Below are 20,716 nucleotides of genomic sequence, written 5' to 3'. Positions count from 1 at the left end.
ATGTAATTTTTATAAATATTAGGACTTACGGGTGAGTTAGGTTAGATAGTTAGCATCAGTTTCAGTACTTGGTATCGGCTGATACTAAAGGATCAGATGTCGTAAGGGAAAACGTTGTATCAGCGCCTGTCTAGTTAAATAGTAAATACACTGTAATTTTGTAATAATTAAAGTGTAACACAGCACAAATATATAATAGTAAAATGATATGATTGAAACCGTACTGACTTTTGGACACTTTAAAACAAAAAAAAAAGATCAGAACAAGCATAAAATTGAGTATAATGATAAAAAATCAGAATAAGATCATGTTAAAAACAGTAAAAAGATAGGAAAAAAGTAGGAAGAGAAAATAACGGCACTAAAACTTTTACATAATCAACTAGATGATGATGTGGATATGCACTGATACACTGAATTGGCTCCAATGCTGACCTTTCGTTAAACGGATTGAATCTCGACCCGATGTGGCCGATGCACTCGGTACTGTTTCCTAGGCTGAGTCGCTCTAAAAGTGTCGTTCTAAAGCGAGATCACGCGTCACATTCTCATTTTATATGGTCATTAATGGAACTGAAAGCTCTACATACAGCTAATAATTACAAATGATCACATTACAGGCAAACATATTTGTTTAAGAGCACCACAGCGTGTCAAAGTAAAGGTCCCACTTAACAAATCATGACAGCTCATGAGAATAAAAGCCCTGTGCAGGGGGCTGAACTTATTCTGCTGTGCTTTATACCAGCTTCATCAACAAATAACTGTTTCAGGCTCGATATCTGGGTACTTTAGTGATCAGAAGGAGATGGTTAAACTGTCTGCAGTGATCAGTTAAGACTGTGTAGGTCTAAAATAAATAAGCAGAATGTGGTTCAATATGAAATACTTGTCCAGAGTGTGTTGTTGATCAGTTTATATGTGTGCTTTCATGTGCTGAGAATAGCGTCTAGCCTGTTGACTCTCCTGACCTTTTTGCTCATGCAGGGTGATGTGGAGGCGACAAAAGAACTTCTGGCTCAGGGAGCTGACCCCAACCTGAAGGACAATGCTGGCTGGACTCCACTGGTCAGGAGACTATCTCTCTGTCTTTCTTTCTTTCTCTCTCTCTCTCTCTGCTTACACTACTCTGCGTGTGCCTTGCCATTTGGCCATTTAACATGTAAAACATTAACATGCAAGTTCTTACACGCGTGTAGATCGTTGTGATGGAGATGGCTGGAGAGCTTTTCCTTGTACTTCTCAGTTGACTTTATGGTGAAACATCTTTTTATACAATATTGAACCATTTCAGCGGTTTGTGGGAATGTCATGCATAATCTATGCAAGCTTTAGGAGAGATTCATAAATATTTCAACTGATGTAAATCCACAAATATACCCTTTCTACCATCTATAGTGTTTGTGCTTTTTCTGTTTGTGGAAAGTGTAGGTTAGACAACATAGTGTTCATGTTTTGAATTATGTAGTAGGTGGATGAAGTATATTGTCTTCAGCGTCTCTAAGATATTTGCAACTTTTGCTTTGTGGAGGAAGCTGTAAATCTCAAAAGCAAAGTATCTTCTGCACATGCCAAATTTTGTGTTTTATTTTATTTATTCCAATTTGTTAAACTCTGCAAATAAACACTAGCTTACTGTCGGCCAAGTGGATCGAACCGGCAACCTTCTGGTCGCCAGGCTGGTTCCCTAACCTCCAGCCCATGACTAAATGAAATTATTAAAATGTGTTAAATGTGTTCTCTGAAAGGATTTGTTAACTTATTTTCTATATATTTATGCCCTTTTTTGCTTAGCATGAAGCATGTAACCTGGGCCACCTGGGTGTGGTGGAGGTTCTGCTGCAGCAGGGGGCGCTGTTAAACACCCCCGGCTATGAGAACGACTCTCCACTTCATGATGCAGTGAGGAACGGACATGTGGCCGTGGCCAGACTGCTGCTGAAGCATGGAGCCTCTCCCAGTGTCCTGTAAGAAACTCCCATACATACACAAAGTCTGCAGCTCACACATGAATCTGAAATGGAAATATGCTACTTTTAAAAATGTCATTTATTTTTATGAGAAAGCAACCAGAATACCTTGTGTGTGATAGTTTGAGTCAGTTTCACTTTCTGAAGGGTTGCTGCAGGTGATTTGCACCTGTAGAGACCATCAATAAGAACTCAACAGGTTGAATGTGCTGCCTGAAAAGAAAGCAAAGAACGGCACTTCTCATTCCAGGTATTGACAGTGGGCTGATATCCGCAGAGATAGCAGGAGGACATATCGAAGGGAAAAGTAGAATTAGTGTGACTCCTGTAACACATCTAACCTGAAATGGCACTCACTCACTTTGTGTGATGTGGTATATAACTTTCCCCACACACCCTACCAGAAAAAAACCATGCACATAACCAGTCTCCGCTTAATGCTACACTTTGTGAGATTTGGGGATTTGGAGACCTCTCTGGTGGAAGTATGTAATTGCACTCAGTATGCAGGAGAACATTTTTTTTTTAATGGGAGTTGTGCTTCCCAGAGCAGATGCTAATTCTGATAAATGTACAGTATTCAAACAGAACTTGGTGAAGGATGTGATTTCAGAAGTTGTGAGTAAATCATCTACTATGGGCATCGTATCTTTATCAGCAAAAATGTTGATTTTTTGCATTTGAGACCTAAACATCAAACCAGACCTTCTTCTGAGCCTGTGCATCACGTAAATACATAAAGATGTATGACATGATCTGAATCCAGCAAAAATCTGATCTGACACTTATGACTTTTAAATTGCAGATTTATAGACATGACTAATTTTTAACTATTTTCCTCTGTTTAGCTGTTAGAATTATTTTTTTTACCGAGCCTTTAATACTATTTGTATATTAGTAAATGTGTAAGTTAGCTTTGTACTGACTGGCTGCACTGTATTGTACCTCAAAAAGCAGTCTGGAGTAAAACACTCTCTTTATAACCTTAACATGAATTATGTTTGAGTGACCTTTTTGCACACTGCAGCCTTCTGTGATAGCAGTGAAAATAAAAAAAAAAAAACAACAATCTATTATTCAGCCCTACCGCAGCTCTGGTCATGTGAAATAGAAGTTTTTTTTTTTTCTTTCAAGAAATGACATGGCTATCTTGGCACGTTATTGCCGTTGAGATGGCGTTACCGGTTGTTGTAGCCGTGTACAGAGTGACACTCAATTTTTCTTCCTCAGTTCAAAGTAGACTTAATATGTGGTCCATTGTTTTTCCCCTTTCTCTTCATTTTTTTTCTGTGTTGTCCTCCCCTGTACTAGGAACTTAAGCCTATGTGTGACTTTTTCTCCTCAGCTTCTCTTCCTTAACCTTTGTAGGCACTGGGTAGAAGTGTTATTGTACCTTTTTCGTGTTTAGGCTCATTTCATTAACAATGCCATCCTACCTGTGAGTCTGTAGGGTGTAGTCTGGGTGTTCCAGTGTTCCATAGGGCATTTCCACTCTCTCTGAGGTAAGCTTTCATCATTCCTATTGCACGCCTCTGTCTGTGGCTCTTTTGTGCATTGATTGCCTATAGTGGAGCGCTGTACAGAAGACATCAGCAAAATGTGCCTCTTGTCTCAGAGGCAGAAGTGAAAGCGAATGATGTCGACTCTGTCATAGTCGCAGTAGACAAAAGCAATCCAGTGCTGTCAGAGACAATCGGTTTGCCCTCTCTCCACTCTGAGCTCGGAGAGAGAGAGGCCTGTCACAGACATAGCTGGGAGTTGGTTTTCACCAGAGCCAGCTCTGAGGTCTCTAATGGATTGACTTGCGTCTGTGTCCATTTGGGTTGTTTTGGCTTTGGTACTAGTACCAACTATGATATTACATTTCACAATACTGTAATGATACTATAGCAAAAAATGAAAAGCACAGACATCATAACATAACATTAAAAAAATAAATAAATAAAAATTCAGGTTGTAACAGCTTAATTAACATCTATGGGTTTCCAAGGCAGTTTTTTTTTCACAAATAAAACGGTTCAAATATAGAAAAGATAAAGTGTGGTTGGTTAGTGTAAGTGGTTAACACCTCTGCCTTCTGACTTGGGTTCAATCCCCACCTGGGTAAACACCCTACACTATACCAATAAGAGTCCTTGGGCAAGACTCCTAACACCGCCTTGGCCTACCTGTGTAAAATGATCAAATTGTAAGTCGCTCTGGATAAGAGCGTCAGCCAAACGCTGTAAATGTAAATGTAAAATAAATTGCTATAATTAAATATGGTGCTGTTCAGCATGATAAGATGAGGAGAAACAGTCTAACATTCGTCACTTTGTGTAAAATAAATAGAAAATGAGCTATTCTTTATTTAAGTTGTTTTTATTATATAGTGTTAGAATATATGTATATATACAGTATATGTATCCTGCCTTCCGCCCGAAGACTGCTGGGATAGGCTCCAGCTCCCCCCCGCGACCCTGACGGAGAAGCGGCTTAGAAAATGGATGGATGGATGAAAATAGTACAAAGACAATATATCAGATGTTGAGACTGAGAAATGTTATTGTTTATTTTTGGAAAAATACATTTTTCATCCTCTTTGACAGTAATGTGATTATAGTCACCATTTTCATTATAATTTCGTTTGATTTTATATATATATATAGTACGAAGTATCGTCACTCCAGTATCGTTACACCCCTAATGCTGTATGTGACTGAAAATACAGTTCACCTGTATATTTTAGTTCTCATGGCCCATTTGAGTCAAGAATGAGCACAGCAGAGTACATCAGTGTAGTGTTTACATATTTGAATAAACAAGTGAAAGCTTTGAACGTTAATGATGAATTGGTTACCACGTGATAGCAGTTTAGACTTTTGGTGTCCACTCTGCAGTTCCAGTGGTAATCCTCAGTAGGGCTGGGCAGTATGGCAATATTTATCATCATGATTAATTGTAGATATCATCAGTACTTAAAAATGCATCCCAGCTGCATGTTTGTTCACAGAGAGAGCATAATTAGTCTTGTTTGTTTGCATTTGGTGCAGCATGGTGTTTACAATGTTAAATGCAAATATCTAGATTCATAGTTTTTATTTATTTATTTTGGGGATTTTCTGTCGTTGGACAGATGAATGCACTCAGAGGAAAGCGGCAATAGACGCCTGCACTGACTAGCATCGTGTTGAGTGATTGGGGAGACGGAGATCATCCTACCCACCCAGAGAGAGCGAGGCCACTTGTGCTCTATTGGACTCCCGGCCACGGCTGTAGCATCACCAGGGATCGAACTTGTGATGTCCTGATGACCGAGCCAATGCTTAATGGTTGTGCCACTTGGGAGTTCTGGCATATTTCCGTGTGTTTTTGTTTTGCCTGTTCAAACTTATCAGGTGGCAGAAAATGAAATGTTGTGACGTCATGTCTCTTCTTAAAGCTCAGCTGTAATCTTCAGTGCTCGCTGGGCTGCTCCATGGCGCTCATTCTACAGCACAGGAAGTGGCTGTGTGCTGCTGCTGCTGCTTGTACAAGCAGGATGGTGCGACTTGCTGGATCCGGCTCAGGAACGCTCTAGTAAACTGTGCCGCGTGGACTGAGCGTGAGTGCCATCTATGTGTGTGTATGATGGTGAGAGGAAAAAGTAGACTTTCTTTGTATGTGCGTGAGAGAGAGAGAGTTTGTAGTGTTTGTGTGAGGAAGTCTCGCAGAGAAAGCACTCCTGTCAATCGATGGGCTGCGCTTGGCTCCAGGCAGCATCCCTACCACACTCAGTTCCTGCAGTTTTCCAGTTGCATGAATAGAAACATCTGGTGCATCTCAAAGGGTTTGTAATTTTCACTTTTCATCGATCTCTGATGCACTGGGCGCTGTTACCGCGGGCATCTGTGTCTGATCCGGCAGCTAAGAAATTGATGGCGTTCTGTGGAAGCAGTGGCTTACTAATATCACAAAGCACGGACCAACTTACTTAGTATTCACCTCTGAGGCAATAAAGACAGACCTCTGCCTTATTGGTATTGAAGGCGTGATTTTAGATGTTGCTTCTAAGGTTGTTTTGCCTGTGCCTCAGTATGTGTTTGGGTGCTAAACTCTGATCCTGAATTAGCTGGGAATGTGTGAGGTTATGTTGTGTTGTGCGTGCTTATGGCTGCGCATTTGTGCACATGTGCACTTAGGAAGGGGGGCCTGATGGCTCCTGAATTCAAATGTAATATTTTATGGACCAGTGGACCTATTAATTGTCCCCCAGGTGTTATCTCCACGCTGACGCTTAATCTAACGAGTGAGGATGAGCCAACTGTTTGACTTAAAACCCCAGCGGGCACCTTTGTGCTGGTCATGGACCTGTGCGCTTGACTCATTAGTTGGTAGTACACACAAGTGAATTTGATATTGCTTAAATGTTATCTTCAAATATTTTCCTACTATTGTCTCACATGCAATTATCTGTATTGTGTAATTATACTTATGGATATAAATAAATGGTAGGTTAGCACTAAATACTAGTGATTGCCTGCTGCTCAGTGCTCTTAGTCACAACATTTCTTGTTTTGAGTACTGAAAATTCAGAGCCTGTGGCCTGAGTGCGCGGATTCCACCCGTCAGAACTGCATACTACTGTAATAATACTGCTCCAATACTAATTGTGGTTTGCCATTTTTGACATACTACTTAGTACTGTAGGCTGGAACTAGGCTCTAAATGAAGGTAGATCTCCAGGACCACAGTTGGTGACTATTAGAGCACCGCTGTTTTTTGAATCTATGTGCTGTCATGCAAATATACATACACGCAGATGGTTTGACCAGCTGCCTGGCTCAGGTCTTATCTGGCGTCTTTGTTAGTGATGTAAAAGGTGTCGATTCTGAACGGTACGTCCCACTTCAGCCAGTTTTTCATGTATTTTGACACGGAAATAACAGTGAACTGAAGTGTTTAGTGAGTGGCAGAAGAAACCATAATCACTGGCAAATGGTTTTAAACACATGCAGAAAATGAAGACATGAGCTGGTCTTTATTAATCTCTTGAAATGACCGATATACACTTCTCTAAGATAGCCGTTTCTTCTGCTTGTATGTTGGTAAGGTTTAAGCTAACTTGATGACCGCAGTTACTTCTAGCCAACGTGTAGTAGCCAGCTCATTTAAGGCAAGTGCTGCTCATTCTCCCGCTGCCTCCTTTCCTCGGTCTCATTCTCTCCAGACCCGAGTTGTGTTCATCAAATAGTCACATTCAAAGCATGTTATTAAAAAATACTAAACATTTTTTAAAGGGTCACTTTGTTTTCCTGATTTGACTGGTTTAATGGGAAATGGTGTGGACATGGGGAATACAAAACACATCATCTGATGGGTTTTTGGCACTGAAGCATGCTTTGTATGATGTAGATATGATGTGTATATGCAGTAAATTTATTTTTATATATTTATCATTTTTGGCTACAAGATTAATTGGCTTAGTGGTCTGAGTGGCCAGTGAAAAATGTTTGTATCTGTCTACTTGTACTTTATTCTGTAGCCATTCAAAGACCATGTATCTTGCAGCATTGGTTTAGATTAGATTATTTAACTTGCTATGCAGCTGGAGTTGTCTGATATACTGTGTCGCAAATTGCGACATGGTGACTTCAGGACGACGAAACCACTGACATAAGCACCTTGATGTTAACCAGCTTGGGTTCAGCTTTTACATTTAAAATGACTAAATGAAGGAAATTTGTCCAAATGCTGCTGCACTCTGTGCAACACTGAAGCCACACCAACTCTCTCTGCTGGTCACAAAGTGAGTTTGCTTACTTTGTCTCTTTAATAAAGTCAGCATACTGCATTTTAACACGGTTAAGGTCTAACTTAGTAAAGTTGGTCTCAGCTGAAAAGTCTGCTCAGCGTCAGCAGATTTGCCACACAGATGAATCCAGAGCTGACATGTTTAAAAATGAATGGCTTTGGAAACAAATGGAAAACATCTTGCAGTGGTGGACATGTAGTAAATGTAATTTGTTACTGTACTTAAGCAGTTTTTTCATGTATCTGTACTTTACTGAAGTATTTCCATTTTTTCTGAATTTATACAAACACTTTCATTTTATAGTAAATTTGTTTTTGCTAGTTCATGTTTATGAACGGAGACCTACAGATGCAGTTTAGTAAAGGAAAACTCATTTGTGAATCTGTGATTAAAGCAGGTTTTTTATTAAACTTGGAACTAAGTTGTAAATAACTCTGAAACTGAAACTTTGCTTGTGTGTAAAAAGTGATTTCAGAGCCACTCGGTTCTCCCTGATGGAAACTGTTTACCTTCAGTGTTTTGTGCTTATGACCATTTTAATAGACGTCAGCGTCACTAATTAATGACGTCCTATTAAAAGACTGGTTTACCAAGAGAGACGCTGGAGGATTTTCACCTGAAATGAATTCATGAAGGCAGGCAGCACGGTGGCGTGGTGGGTAGCGCTGTCGCCTCACAGCAAGGAGGGCCTGGGTTCGATTCCCCGGCCGGGTGATCCTCTCTGTGTGGAGTTTGCATGTTCTCCCAGTGTCTGCGTGGGTTTCCTCCGGGTTCTCCGGTTTCCTCCCACAGTCCAAAGACATGCAGTCAGGCCAATTGGACATACTAAATTGCCCCTAGGTGTGAGTGTCTGTCTGTCTGCCCTGCGATGGACTGGCAACCTGTCCAGGGTGTATCCTGCCTTCCGCCCAAAGACTGCTGGGATAGGCTCCAGCAAACCCCCCCCCCCCCCCCCCCCCCCCCGCGACCCTGACGGAGAAGCGGCTTAGAAAATGGATGGATGGATGAATTCATGAAGCGAGTTTTGTTACAAAAATAGTAATAGAACATCAGAGTCATAATTACTCTTTTAATACTTGTACTTTCAATAATTAAGTACATTTAAAGGCAAACACTTTAGTACTTTTACTCAAGTGGAGGTCTAAAGGAAGGAACTTCAAATTTTACTGGAGTAATATTTTACCTTCGGTATCTCTACTTTAACTCAAGTACTTGATTTGTGTACTTCATCCACCAATATGCTGCTTGAAACACAGCCCTTGTGAGAAGTGTACCAAGTATGCCAACAAACAGCATTTGTGTGACAGGAATATACTTGGCCTTCGACCTGTTGATTACGCCGTGACTCAAGAAATGAAGGAGGTCCTAAGAGCGGGTACTGAGGCAACCCATTCTACGACAACGCCACTGACCTCTCCAGCCAGCCTCTCAAAGGTACAACTGTCAGACGCTGACATGATCCTGTCAAACTGTGCTTGCTTGCTATTAAAGGGAGCCTTTGTTTGAAAGCACTTGGATTCCTCTACTTGTCCTATTGATATTTCCTCATTACCATTTAATGTGTTCTTTTAGTCACCAGGCATCATCAGAAGAGACGTGCCGGTCACTCTGATTGGAAGTAAATTGACCCAACTCCAGCAGAACCAGCTCATCAAAGCGACGCGAATCCTGGGTGGAAGACGTGTCGAGACTTTTTCTAGTGCAGGTATCAGTCTCATGTGATCTGCTGCTGTCATAAAAAATAGATCAGGTAGGAATTATGCATTAGTCATCACTCTAAGAATAGCAGACTCAGACATGTATCTGAAGTGCCGTGACAGATGTGGTGTGTATTAGATTGGTTTAAGCTTAATATGATCATGCCCAGTCCCACGCGGGTCAATGTTGCATCGGTCAGTATTAAGCAAAGTCTGTGTCCATAAAACTGTTTAGAAAGCATTGAATGAATCCGTTTGAAACCGACGTAGTAAAACTGGTCTCGCATTAGTTTCACTATTCTAAATCATGGCTTTGTAGCTGCTTCTGTAGTTCACTTGAGCAGAAAGACATCACATATTCAGTCTTAAAAAAGTGCCACCTCCTTCTTTTCTTTCTTCTAACTGCAGCAAAGTTTTGATTAAAGTGTGCAAACCATCCACCTTGAGTATGAAAAGGATAATTGCGAAATTGCCCCTCATACTGTAGACGCATTTGATGATACTTGCACTTGCTGCAGCAAATGTTCCTCTCGAGAGACTTCATACAGCTCTGAAAATCACAGCAATAGATACACGCATAGTGCAGTCTCATCATCTGAGGCAGTCGGCGTCGGAATGGGGCAAAATTAAAATAACCAAAGTAGTTTGTCATAAGTTGCACGTCCGTATTGTTAAGCAGGGACGGAATCCAATCCTTCCCAGAACAAAATATAAGCGCGCTCGTCACAAAGTCAGACTTCAGGGCTTTTGTAAACATTTTCCATTTCTTCCGGAAATTGCTTTCATTTAAATAGGTTTATAGAAAAGTGCACCCTTTAAACATACACATACATTTGTGCTTTGAGAAATAATTAAGAGCTTTCAGTAATTGCTGTGTAGAAAGCCTTTGTTACTTAGGAGGCTGTGAGTAATCATTTGATTTTTAATTAAGAGCTGCCACGTTGGGTGGAACTTTTCAGTTTCTTACGCTGCTTGAAACAAAAAGTCAACAGGCAGCATTTATTTACATTAACAGATTTGATTAAATTGATCTGTTTACATGTGGTATGTAAATTAGTTGTGAGTCTCCAGTGTGATGTTAAATAACCTTCTTTTATATATTTATAGAATTACCATTGCATTCTGAAGATTTTACAGATGCAGAGATCATCAGGCTTTAACGTGAATCAGTGGTGCCCAGACATTAGTGCAGAGGTCGGCAACCCAAATGTTCAGAAGAGCCGTTTTGTCCTTTCAACAAAAATGAAACCGCTTTGAGAGCCACAACATTTTATGTCCATTTTACCTTCTTGCCTGTAAATGTGTCTCAGTATGTCCTAATGTACAAGTACAGGCTAAAAATGTAATCAAAATGAAACACAGACTTACTTTGCTCTGCTTTAAGCTGTGGCTCATCTATTACCACTTTTCTCGCATCTCTGGCAGGAAACTTTTCTCCAAAAGTAAAAATATTTTCTTGTAAAATGTCCCTCAATGTTCGACTTTTTATGAGGCTGAAGTCATTTTCTCATTTGCCAGATTCTTTTTCCACCTTGAATGTAGCTGCCATACTATTTAAGGTGGAACGGAAAATTCAAAGGAGGAGCTGACAAATTAAAAGCTTTGTGCTTTTTTTGTGTTTAACAGTTTCTCGTTGCAGATTGAACTGGAGTGTTGCAGATTGAATCAGCTGGAGTGTTCATAAACGCACATAAGACAGTTTGTCTGCAAATTATCCATGTTCGTCTTAAATCTTTCTCTTTGCCAAATCTTTAGTTGTTAACTAGATGAGATTGTTGTCTGCATTGTTGTGGTGATCAGCAGTCTGGGCGCCAGTGTTCAGAATCAAAGGCTGGTGAATAAGCAGATATAGGCTAGATTAATTCCAGTGTTTAAAACGATTTGTTGTTAAAACTGTGTTAGAGCGTTCAGCAGAGCTTCATTTTACTAGAAATGAGGATTATTTTGTTTTTATCTAAAAATCTAATTCTGCTGTGGAGCCGCAACAGGGCAGTAAAACAGCAAGTTGCAGACTCCTAGTGCTTTCTTGGAATAGCATAGTGAAAAAATAAATGACACAATTCCCCTCCCTTATCAGTGTTTGCTGTCTGAAGATTTGCTTCTTTGGTTTTGCACTGGAACTGCAAGTCTAACATAAGTTATGGAACTATTGTGGTTTAATTAAAATTAAGAGACCCTTATTTTAGTCCCGAAATGGGGAAATTTCACGCTTTTAACCCATCCGTGAAGTGAAACATCACATGTACTCATCGGCCATGTACTGTTGGCTCTGGGGATCGAACCGGCGACCTTCCGGTTACAGGGCCGGTTTCCTGACCTCCAGCCCATGACACTGTATGGTATATTATTGGCTACCTTAACCTTGTAGCTCCAGTGCAAAACTACGTAAACACATTTTGGACAGCAAACATGTCTGTGCTGATCAGTTACATTGGGGCTAAGGGGGTAAATTTGGTCTTAATTAGGATATGAATTACTAAATTAGCATATTTTTTTCGAGCTTGAAATAGTTGTTGGTAGTTAAAGAATTATAAATCAACAAACTTTTAGATGTGTTTGTTCCTGCAGTTCAAATATGACCAGTAGGTGGCAACATCATATCAGTAGTGCATGCTCAAACCCAGCTGCTCTCATGACGAATGTTGCTTTAACGGAATTGCTGTTATAGCAACAGTATGTAACTAGCTGGGCTTGAGGCTACACTGCTAATACACTTGTTTTTATTTATTTTATCAAGGTATTTTATTTGGTTAGTTTGCCTTTTTTAGTGGAACTTGCACAATCCTAGCTGAGCTACAGAGAGTGGAATTGGAGCTACAGGATCATCTGAACATGACTAGAGTCACCCTGGAAGTAGCTAGGCAGGTACCCTGCTCGACCGGTGCAGATCGTCCTCCTGGATCTAGGTTTCATCTAAGCTAAGAGAACATAGGCTCAAAGGCATCGAGACCTCTGAATACAGATGGGCAATTCCAGCCCAGATTAAAAAAATCCTCACCATGATTTTGCTCCAACTGCATGGCTTATCCAGGTGGCTAAACCAGCAGTAGAGCTGTCCAGGCAGTTAGACCAAAGTCCTGAGTAGGATCTGAGGACCTTTCTGGACCTGAATTACCCATCTCTACTGCTGAAACTGTGGCTAATCCTACCCCACTAAATGTAGCTCTTATTATTGATTATTGTTCCAAATATTAACAATAACCGATCAGTGTAACTGTAGTTTAGACCACAGTGTTTGTGTCTGGATAAAAAAGCAAAGCTTCCTAGATAGAGAATGATTACATAGCAAACTAATAGAAGTTATTCAGGCCAACCCTAGATTTACTTCATTGAGCTATGAGCTATTTTTTAAATAATCTAATTTTCTTGAGTCCAGGTAGCTTCCCCACCTAATTTGGCTGGAATTGACTGAGAGATTTATTCTGTCTTGCTTTGATTTGTGATGTATTCTAATTGCAGTTCTGTCTGTCCTTTTTTAGTCACCCATGTGGTTGTGCCAGACGGTCCTGTGCCCGCAACTCTGACCGCACTGCAGGGCATCCTGAGCGGCTGCTGGGTCGTCAGCTTTAGATGTAAGCTCACTTCAACTTGCTTCATTAGCAATGAAGAAATTAAGTGCGAGTTTTTTTTTCTTTTATTATAATTACTGTTTGGAAACAGCAATATAAGGGGAAAATGGAATAGATTAAAAAAAATTGAGATAGACTTTTAATTAAACGCTAAATTAGAGGAATACATTTTCAGATGTTGCTTAAAAGTTGCTTAATCGAAGGTGGAATTGAGGTCCACAGTTTAGAAGAGTAATAACAGAACAAGGACTCCCCAAATATTGATATCCACTAACAAATACCTGATATACAAATGATAAGCCTGTGAAGTCTTGATTTTCAGAAATGTATAATTGCATGTCATCAGCCTAGCTATGAAAATTAATATCATGCTTCTTGATATTACCTTGACGTAACATTTTCAAGGGAAAAGCAAAGACGCTAAAATTGAGCCTTGTGGAACTCCACAAGAAATGTTGAAATTGGTCGTTCAGCGTTTCCAAGGACTCAACACACTTGAATGTTTACATTGCAAATGTTATGTGGTCATGTGTCCCTGACCACCTCTGAAGGTCGCTTGAATGATGGCATTGCAGTGGCAGGTTCACAGCTGTAATTAGCGCTGTGTACTTACGATTGAATCACCCATGCATGTTAATGCAGGGTGTGAACAGGCCTAAGAGCAGTAGAGCTGATCTAGAGTCAGTTTTTGCCTTTCATATCTTGAGCTGGATGGACCAAGAAAAGCTGATCCTAGACATCTTCTCATGCTCTGAGATGCTACAGCAGCACAATACCACAAACAGCATTTACATCGTAAAAGAGATCCCTGCTCAAGAAGAGTGAGCTCTCCGAGTTATGATTTCACTCTCATGTTGGTTTCCCATGGCTGTTGGCTGTTAGTGGTGAATCCGCAGTATTTGTGGAATGTGTTGCTCAAGGTCTGCCATCCAGTGTGTTCGAGAGTGCCTGCTGGTCTTTCATCCCTCTTTTGATGCCCAATTTACTGTGGACACAGCATTTATCAGACACGCTGCAGAGAAAGCCTTGCTCTTCTCAAATCTGGAATTCTGGTTATTTCCACCACCCCACCTCCACCCCTTTCTCGGCATTTATTTATTTATTTTTTTTGTGTGCGCACGTAATCAATCAGTTTATCTGTTTCACTGGAGATACAGAAACACACTTCAGTTACAAACAGCTTTTATGAAACCCATTTTTTCCAGTATTCCACATCTTGTTCTATTTTCTTTTTATAAATTTTTAAATCTTCTGCAAGGGCCATATGAAAGCAAAACACAGGCTTTTGATTCACTTTAGTCTCTGCTTTTTGTGCGACTGTTTCAGCCTTTTGAAATGGAAAGAGTCTGGTGTGCACAGGCGTGCATATTTTGTTGCTGTCCAAAAAAAGTACATTTTTGTTCCTTTTTTTTTTTTATCTTTTGCAAAATTTGAGAAAGCCAGCTCCTCTTTACATTGTGTGAAATTTCACGATGATTGGACCAGCAGAAATGCTCCAGAATTGCTTGGGAAAAAAAATCTCTTTACATTAACTTGCTGTAGAAATGGGTTTTTCCTTCTCCTGTGAAACCGTCAAGCTGGAGCTACTTCTGTAGTTTTTTTTTATGTATATACATGTATAAACATTTTAAAACGACAGCAGTCGTAAAATGATGGTGGATATCCTGGGGAAGGTTAGAATATCATTATGCACAGCCTAAGCAGGGTTTTCTTGGCCTTTGATGATTATTGCATCATATGCTCGAACCCAGTAGCTGAGTTTTAACCTTGATACCCTCCAGGCTTTTTGTGGTGGTTAGGCTGAAACTAATTTTGTGAAATGTTGCTGTTATGTAATGCTTTCTCAGCTACAGTATAGTGTCTGTTCTTTGAAGCTCGTACTAATTTTGATGTTTATTGTATGTAATTTTTGATTTTTTTTTTATACGTAAGGGTGTAATGACTATGATACCATTATTAAAAAAAGTGGACAAATTAGTCTTCTAAACAGTGAATCAATAAAAAAAAAAATCAGAGATGCCCCTCAGTCTCTTTAGAGTATCTCATTTGCTACCTAGCTGCCGAGACAGTGGAACAGGCTGCCTCTGGACAGTAGGTCTGCACCCACTACTAATGCTTTTAAGTCTAGATTAAAGAACTGTTTTTACTGGTTAGCCTTTGATTCTGTGAATTGATTGTAGTTGTTTTGTTATACACTTCATGTTGGTTTATTTATTTATTTATTTGTTTGTTTTGTTTTCTAAGCATATCCCCTTGGTACAGCACTTGTGCTTTACAGATTATGTACCAGTGGTGGACAGTAACTAAGTCAATGTAATTCGTTACTGTACTTAAGTAGTTTTTTTTTGTGTATCTGTACTTAAGTATTTTCATTTTGGGCGACTTTTTACTTTCACTCCACTACATTTCAAAGTCAAATATCTGACTTTTTACTCCATTACAATTTGTCCCCCCCCTCCCATCATTTAAACACATTCTCCTCTGCTTTCTGCATCTTGATTCACTGCTCTGGGTACATTAACTGCACTCTGAAACCTCTGCTTGCATACATAGACACACAAACACAGTCTCCTCATCATTGTGAATCTAATTAGCTGATATGCTAATGGGTCCTCGCCACTCAGCTAATGAGATGGCCCTATCGTCCGGAGAGGGAACTGGATTAACCCCGGGTTCTGGAGTTGGCACCACCGGCACGACAGGGCTTCTGGAAATGAAAGCTGTAATTAAAGAGGCAGAGGAAATGTAATTATGGCTGATGACTACTGTGGAGGAGAGCATGCGAACGTATGTGGGGTTTTTAGCGCCCTTGCACGGTTTACTTAACGTTACTTATATGCTTTTCTGTTAGGAACTGTTGCTGTGCTGTGCAGGAGATAGAGATAGCAATTGACTGGTCTAGGAGGATGCAAGAAGGACTATCTTGCTAATGGCTGTGTGTCACATAGCCACAACGGCATGCAAAATTTTAATCTAAAGTGGGTTTTCCATTAGGCTAAGAGATTGCAGAGGGAACGTGGGCAGAAATGCATGGTTACCTCGCCGATTTGATTTTCATTTGAAGCCCATTTGCACTCTTGGCTCTCCTCAGCAGCAATTGAAAGGTGAAGAGAAACGCTTCTCTCAGGAGCATAATCAGGGATTAAGCTGCCTCCTCTGACCCTACCTGTGGCCTCCAATTTTGAAAACTTACTTTTATAGGGGCACTGTGACGGGCCTGCTTGTTCTTCTGGTCCTTTGTCACCACCCACAGTAGAACAATAGACAATAGCTGCCGTTCCCAATAGAGCACTTTAAAAAAGTGTCCTGCTTTCCAGGACGAAGTGAGCATAAAAACGACCTGATATTTGTGAAAGCAGTGCAGGGTATAAAAAATGCAAGTAATAGGCGTCTGCTGGAGCTGCAACAACAGCTGCTGTCTTTGCTGGGCATGCTTGTATGCTGGAGCAGTGAAATCAGGAAATGAGAACGTGGGCCCTTTTCTGTAAGGCATTATATCTCAGCTGCTGAAAAAACTCTCCTTTGTCCTTATTTGAAAAGAACCTGCGTGTCCTCGTTTTCCTGTCGTCTGTCTCCGCGCTGAAATCCATGTCCTGCTGCTCAGACATAAACACACCATGATTCGCATCTTTTAAGGAAATGTTGTATCACTGCCTGGATTGGCTTTGAACATGTAGCCCTGAGATATGCAAAGCATTTATATTCACCATGGTGATCCATGGCACAATGAGTCCATGGCACGCGCTCTCTCTTTCTCTCTCTCTGTGTGTGTGTGTGTGTGTGTGTGTGTGTGTGTGTGTGTGCACTCGCATCCAGTTCCAGTGGTGTTTGGGGACATTGTCATTTTGTGAACATGATCAGATCAAGTCATAGCAGTGTATAATAACCCAATAACACTAAAAAAACCACAATTATGTAGTTTTTCATCCATTTGTTGAACAAAGTGATCTAATATTGAATGTATTTGTTGGCAAAAGTAGGCAAATCTCTAGAATTGTCAGTTTGGTATAGCTGCCGATTTCGGTTAGAGGTTCATTCAACTGGAAAACAATCAGGTGTGAGTGTGGATCACCCCACTTTATTAAAAAAAAAATAAAAAATCAAGCACTTTTTTCACCAGTAAGACTTGGGCCCACTTCTTTTTACTTTTACCCCTTATTTTGAGTGTCACCCTAACCCCTTGGAACGAGGAGTTACCAAGTGTCTATGCTTGTTATGAAGAAAAAAAGGATCATAATACATTGAAATAAGATTAAACTAAGATAATAGAGTGATTATCATATATATATATATATAATTTATTATTTTTTTTGCTAGCACTAGTTACTCATTCACACGACGCTACCAACGCTAGGAGGGGAAGGCTAGCACAGGCTTCCTCCAAGACCTGTGAAGTCAGCCACCGCAGCTTTTCAATCAAACTCTTCATCTCCTGGTGATAGGGAACACTTAGACAGTCGCACCACTTGGGGCGCATTATCGTAATTTTTTAATAGAGAAAATTCTCACTTTTGTGGGTTTCTTTGGTTGCTTGTGCAGCCGGTTTTCCTTTTTTTCTCATAGCACTGCGTTTGGAGTGTACCTCTGAAAAACCTGCATGTAGCCCTAACACTTCGCCCTATCTCAACAAAAATGGGGACATCCTAACCCCTTACGGGAACGCACAAAACAGTGGGCTAAGGGCTAAGTGGTAGGGGCAAGAGGTGAAATGGGTTTGGGCCTTAGTCTTTATTAGTGCATTCCATGTCTCAGTATTTGGAGAATCTTGGAACATTATTTGTATGTACTTATTAGGCTGGAAGAAATTCCAAATCAATTTTGGACTACCGATCCACTGTCAGGCAGATAGTGTACAAATGGAGGAAATGCAACATCGTTGTTTCCTCTCCCTGGAGTTGTCATCCAGCAAAAAAATGATTAAGACTTAAGACGTAGAATATTCTGGCACATCATAACTAACCCCAGGGTAACGTCTAAGGATCTGCAGGCCTCTCTTACACTGCTTGATTGTGTACTCCCATTACCTCATCCCGACTTTGAAACATGATGGTGGCAGTATCACATTTGGGACTATTTTGCTGCTCCAACAGAAGCAGCAAGACTTGAAGCAGTTCTGCAGGAATGAGCCAGGATTCCTCCAAGTCAAAGTGCAGGACTGATCAATAGTTATAGGACCACTTTGCTTGAAATCATTGCTGCTCAAGGGGATCACACCAGTTTCTGATGGCAGTTCACATACTTTTGCCATCAAAGATGTTTAATATTATGAATGAATAATGTTTAATGAATGAAAAACTATATGCTTTTGTTATTTGTTTAATATGTTGGCCGTTAAATGAAAATCTTCTCATGTTGTGGTTCACATTCATGTATTAATTCACAAAATGTGGGTTTGTAAACTTGTAAACTTCTAAGCAGTTAGAATGTAAGATGTACATTTGTAATACTTATTGGACACAAACTCCGTCACCTCTCTCTCTCTCTCTCTCTCTCTCTCTCTCTCTCTCTCTCTCTCTCTCTCTCTCTCTCTCTCTCTCTCTCTCTCTCTCTCTCTCTCTCTCTCTCTCTCTCTCTCTCTCTCTCTCTCTCTCTCTCTCTCTCTCTCTCTCTCTCTCTCTCTCTCTCAGGGCTGGCTGATTGCCTACAGCAGGGCAGGTGGCTAGAGGAGAGCGAGTTTGCAGCGGGCGAGGGGCCGCGGCGGGCTCGTGTGAACGGGGACAATCTGGTGAGTGAAGCCGATACAGGTGTGAGCTCTAACGGTTATCGACAGCTAGCTTTCTCTCTGTAGAGACGCGGTAAGGGCAGACTAATGCCAGTCCGTGCTCTTTCCTTTTTAATGGCCTCTTGTGTGGGCCCAGCAGGTCCTCGTACCATCCTCTGGGTGCCTTGGCTTTTATTACCGCCTGCCGTATGGATTGTGGCTCATTTAGAAAGCTTCACTCTTCCCTGGGGGCAGATGACTCTAGTGGAGGCAATGGACCTGAAACAGCATGGCTCTTGAGAGGAGCACTTTTACTCTGTGGAACCATTTAGGTCATCGATATGGTCTCACTAAACTTCTGTGTTCAGTGTAAATTTAGTGCCTATGGAGAAACAGCACAGTTTAAGCTAATAACATTTCCACTGCAAATATTGAACATGACAGAAGGACGGGTAGGGGCGCGCAGTGTTTAGCTGAGTATGAAAGGACTTTGTGCTAGTTAATTCTACTAATAAATTTTAGCACTTTTAAAGCCTTGTATGTTGTTGTTGTTGTTTTCTCTGCTCTGAAACACCTGAACCAACTAATCTGCTAATTAACAAGCCTTTTCTCAGTGGATATGAGTATGATGGAGCTTGTTCAGATACTTTTTTCCTTAACTGTCTTGAGCAGAGGTGCCAAATTGCGTTCCCTCTGGGCGACAGCTCTGCAGAAGTTTGTGTTTTGCTCTCAATTTTCTCCCCAATTTAGTCGTCTCCAATTACACCCGCTAGTTCGGACTCCCCCAATCACATGATGCTATCAACGCTAGGAGGGTGAAGGCTAACACAGGCTTCCTTCGAGACCTGTGAAGTGCCATCGCATCTTGTCGAACTGCCGCTCACGCAACGTCACTGGACAGCCGAACGTGCTCTGAGGAAAGCGACAACCATCAGATCTGTTACGTCAGCTACCAGACGCCTGCACTGACTACCATCGCCTTGAATGATGGGGGGAGAAGGGGAAGCCATCCTACCCACCCGGAGAGAGCGAGGCCAGTTGTGCTCTCTTGGACTCCTGGCTACGGACGGCTGTAGCATCAACAGCATTCGACCTCGCGATCTACTGATGATGGGGCCAACGCTTAGACGGTTCCGCCACTCGGGAGCAACCTTCTGGTGTTTAATTGCGCCTAGGTTAGCAGGTGGGATCAGAAATGGCTTAAAAAAATTAATGGATTTGCTCTGACCAGGCCCAATATTTTTCTTTCACTCCAACCCCAACATTTGATCCCTAAACCAGTTAAAACAACAGAAAAACGACAGAAAAATGGTTGATGCTGTTCCTTTTGTATAAGCTGTACACCGATAAGCCAAAACATTATGACTGTTGGTCCTCCACATAGACACAAAACTCAAGACCTCTTGAGCCCTGTGGTATCTGGCACCAAGTCATTAGTAGCAGTCCTTTAAGGCCTGTAAGTTGATAGTTGGAGCCTCTGTGGGTCGGATTGAAATCTGTGGAAGCCAGGACATCACCTTGAACCCTTTGTCATGAAGGAATTTATTGTGAAATGTGCTGTGTTATACATTCTGTATCTGTATGAATGTGCTGAGGTTGTATGTTAGGCTGCTTATTATGTGTTATATGGTCATGTTTGTCACACCTGTTACTTGTCCTGTATGAGCTGGGTCTAATCAGCTATTAAACTGTGTCAGTCCAGTGACTTATGGGCTGGGTGGGTGTCTAATACCTGCGCGTGCAACGACCTTCACTTGTCCAGACAACAGACAGAGTCCCCTGGTGTCAAGAGGGTTTGGATTCTTCAGTCAAGTTCCTCAAACCATTCCTGAGCACATAAGCTCCATTGTTATTGCAATGAAGGGGTGTATTTGGTTTGCAAGGATGCTTAGGAAGGTGGCATTTGTTAAATTGACGTTGATATGAGTGCCTAGACCCAGGTTTTCCCAGCAGAACATTGTTTAGAGCATCACCAGGAGACTTACCTTCTTCCCACAGCTGGATCC

The 20,716-nt window shown here is 41.1% G+C and overlaps 1 protein-coding gene across 1 annotated transcript in view; it reads left to right on the top strand.

The window, feature by feature from the left end:
* bard1 (BRCA1 associated RING domain 1) overlaps window positions 1-20,716 on the top strand; it is a 33,863-nt gene that overhangs the window by 7,691 nt on the left and 5,456 nt on the right. Inside the window, exons 5-10 of the mRNA XM_017707318.2 lie at window positions 988-1,068; window positions 1,795-1,967; window positions 9,051-9,177; window positions 9,316-9,448; window positions 12,920-13,012; window positions 18,637-18,734. Of these exons, the coding sequence (XP_017562807.2) occupies window positions 988-1,068; window positions 1,795-1,967; window positions 9,051-9,177; window positions 9,316-9,448; window positions 12,920-13,012; window positions 18,637-18,734 (705 nt within the window). The remainder of the gene's footprint in view (window positions 1-987; window positions 1,069-1,794; window positions 1,968-9,050; window positions 9,178-9,315; window positions 9,449-12,919; window positions 13,013-18,636; window positions 18,735-20,716) is intronic.

Source organism: Pygocentrus nattereri, chromosome 6, assembly GCF_015220715.1.
Source record: "Pygocentrus nattereri isolate fPygNat1 chromosome 6, fPygNat1.pri, whole genome shotgun sequence".
Classification (NCBI taxonomy): Eukaryota; Metazoa; Chordata; class Actinopteri; order Characiformes; family Serrasalmidae; genus Pygocentrus; species Pygocentrus nattereri.
This window is presented reverse-complemented; position numbering and strand designations above follow the sequence as displayed.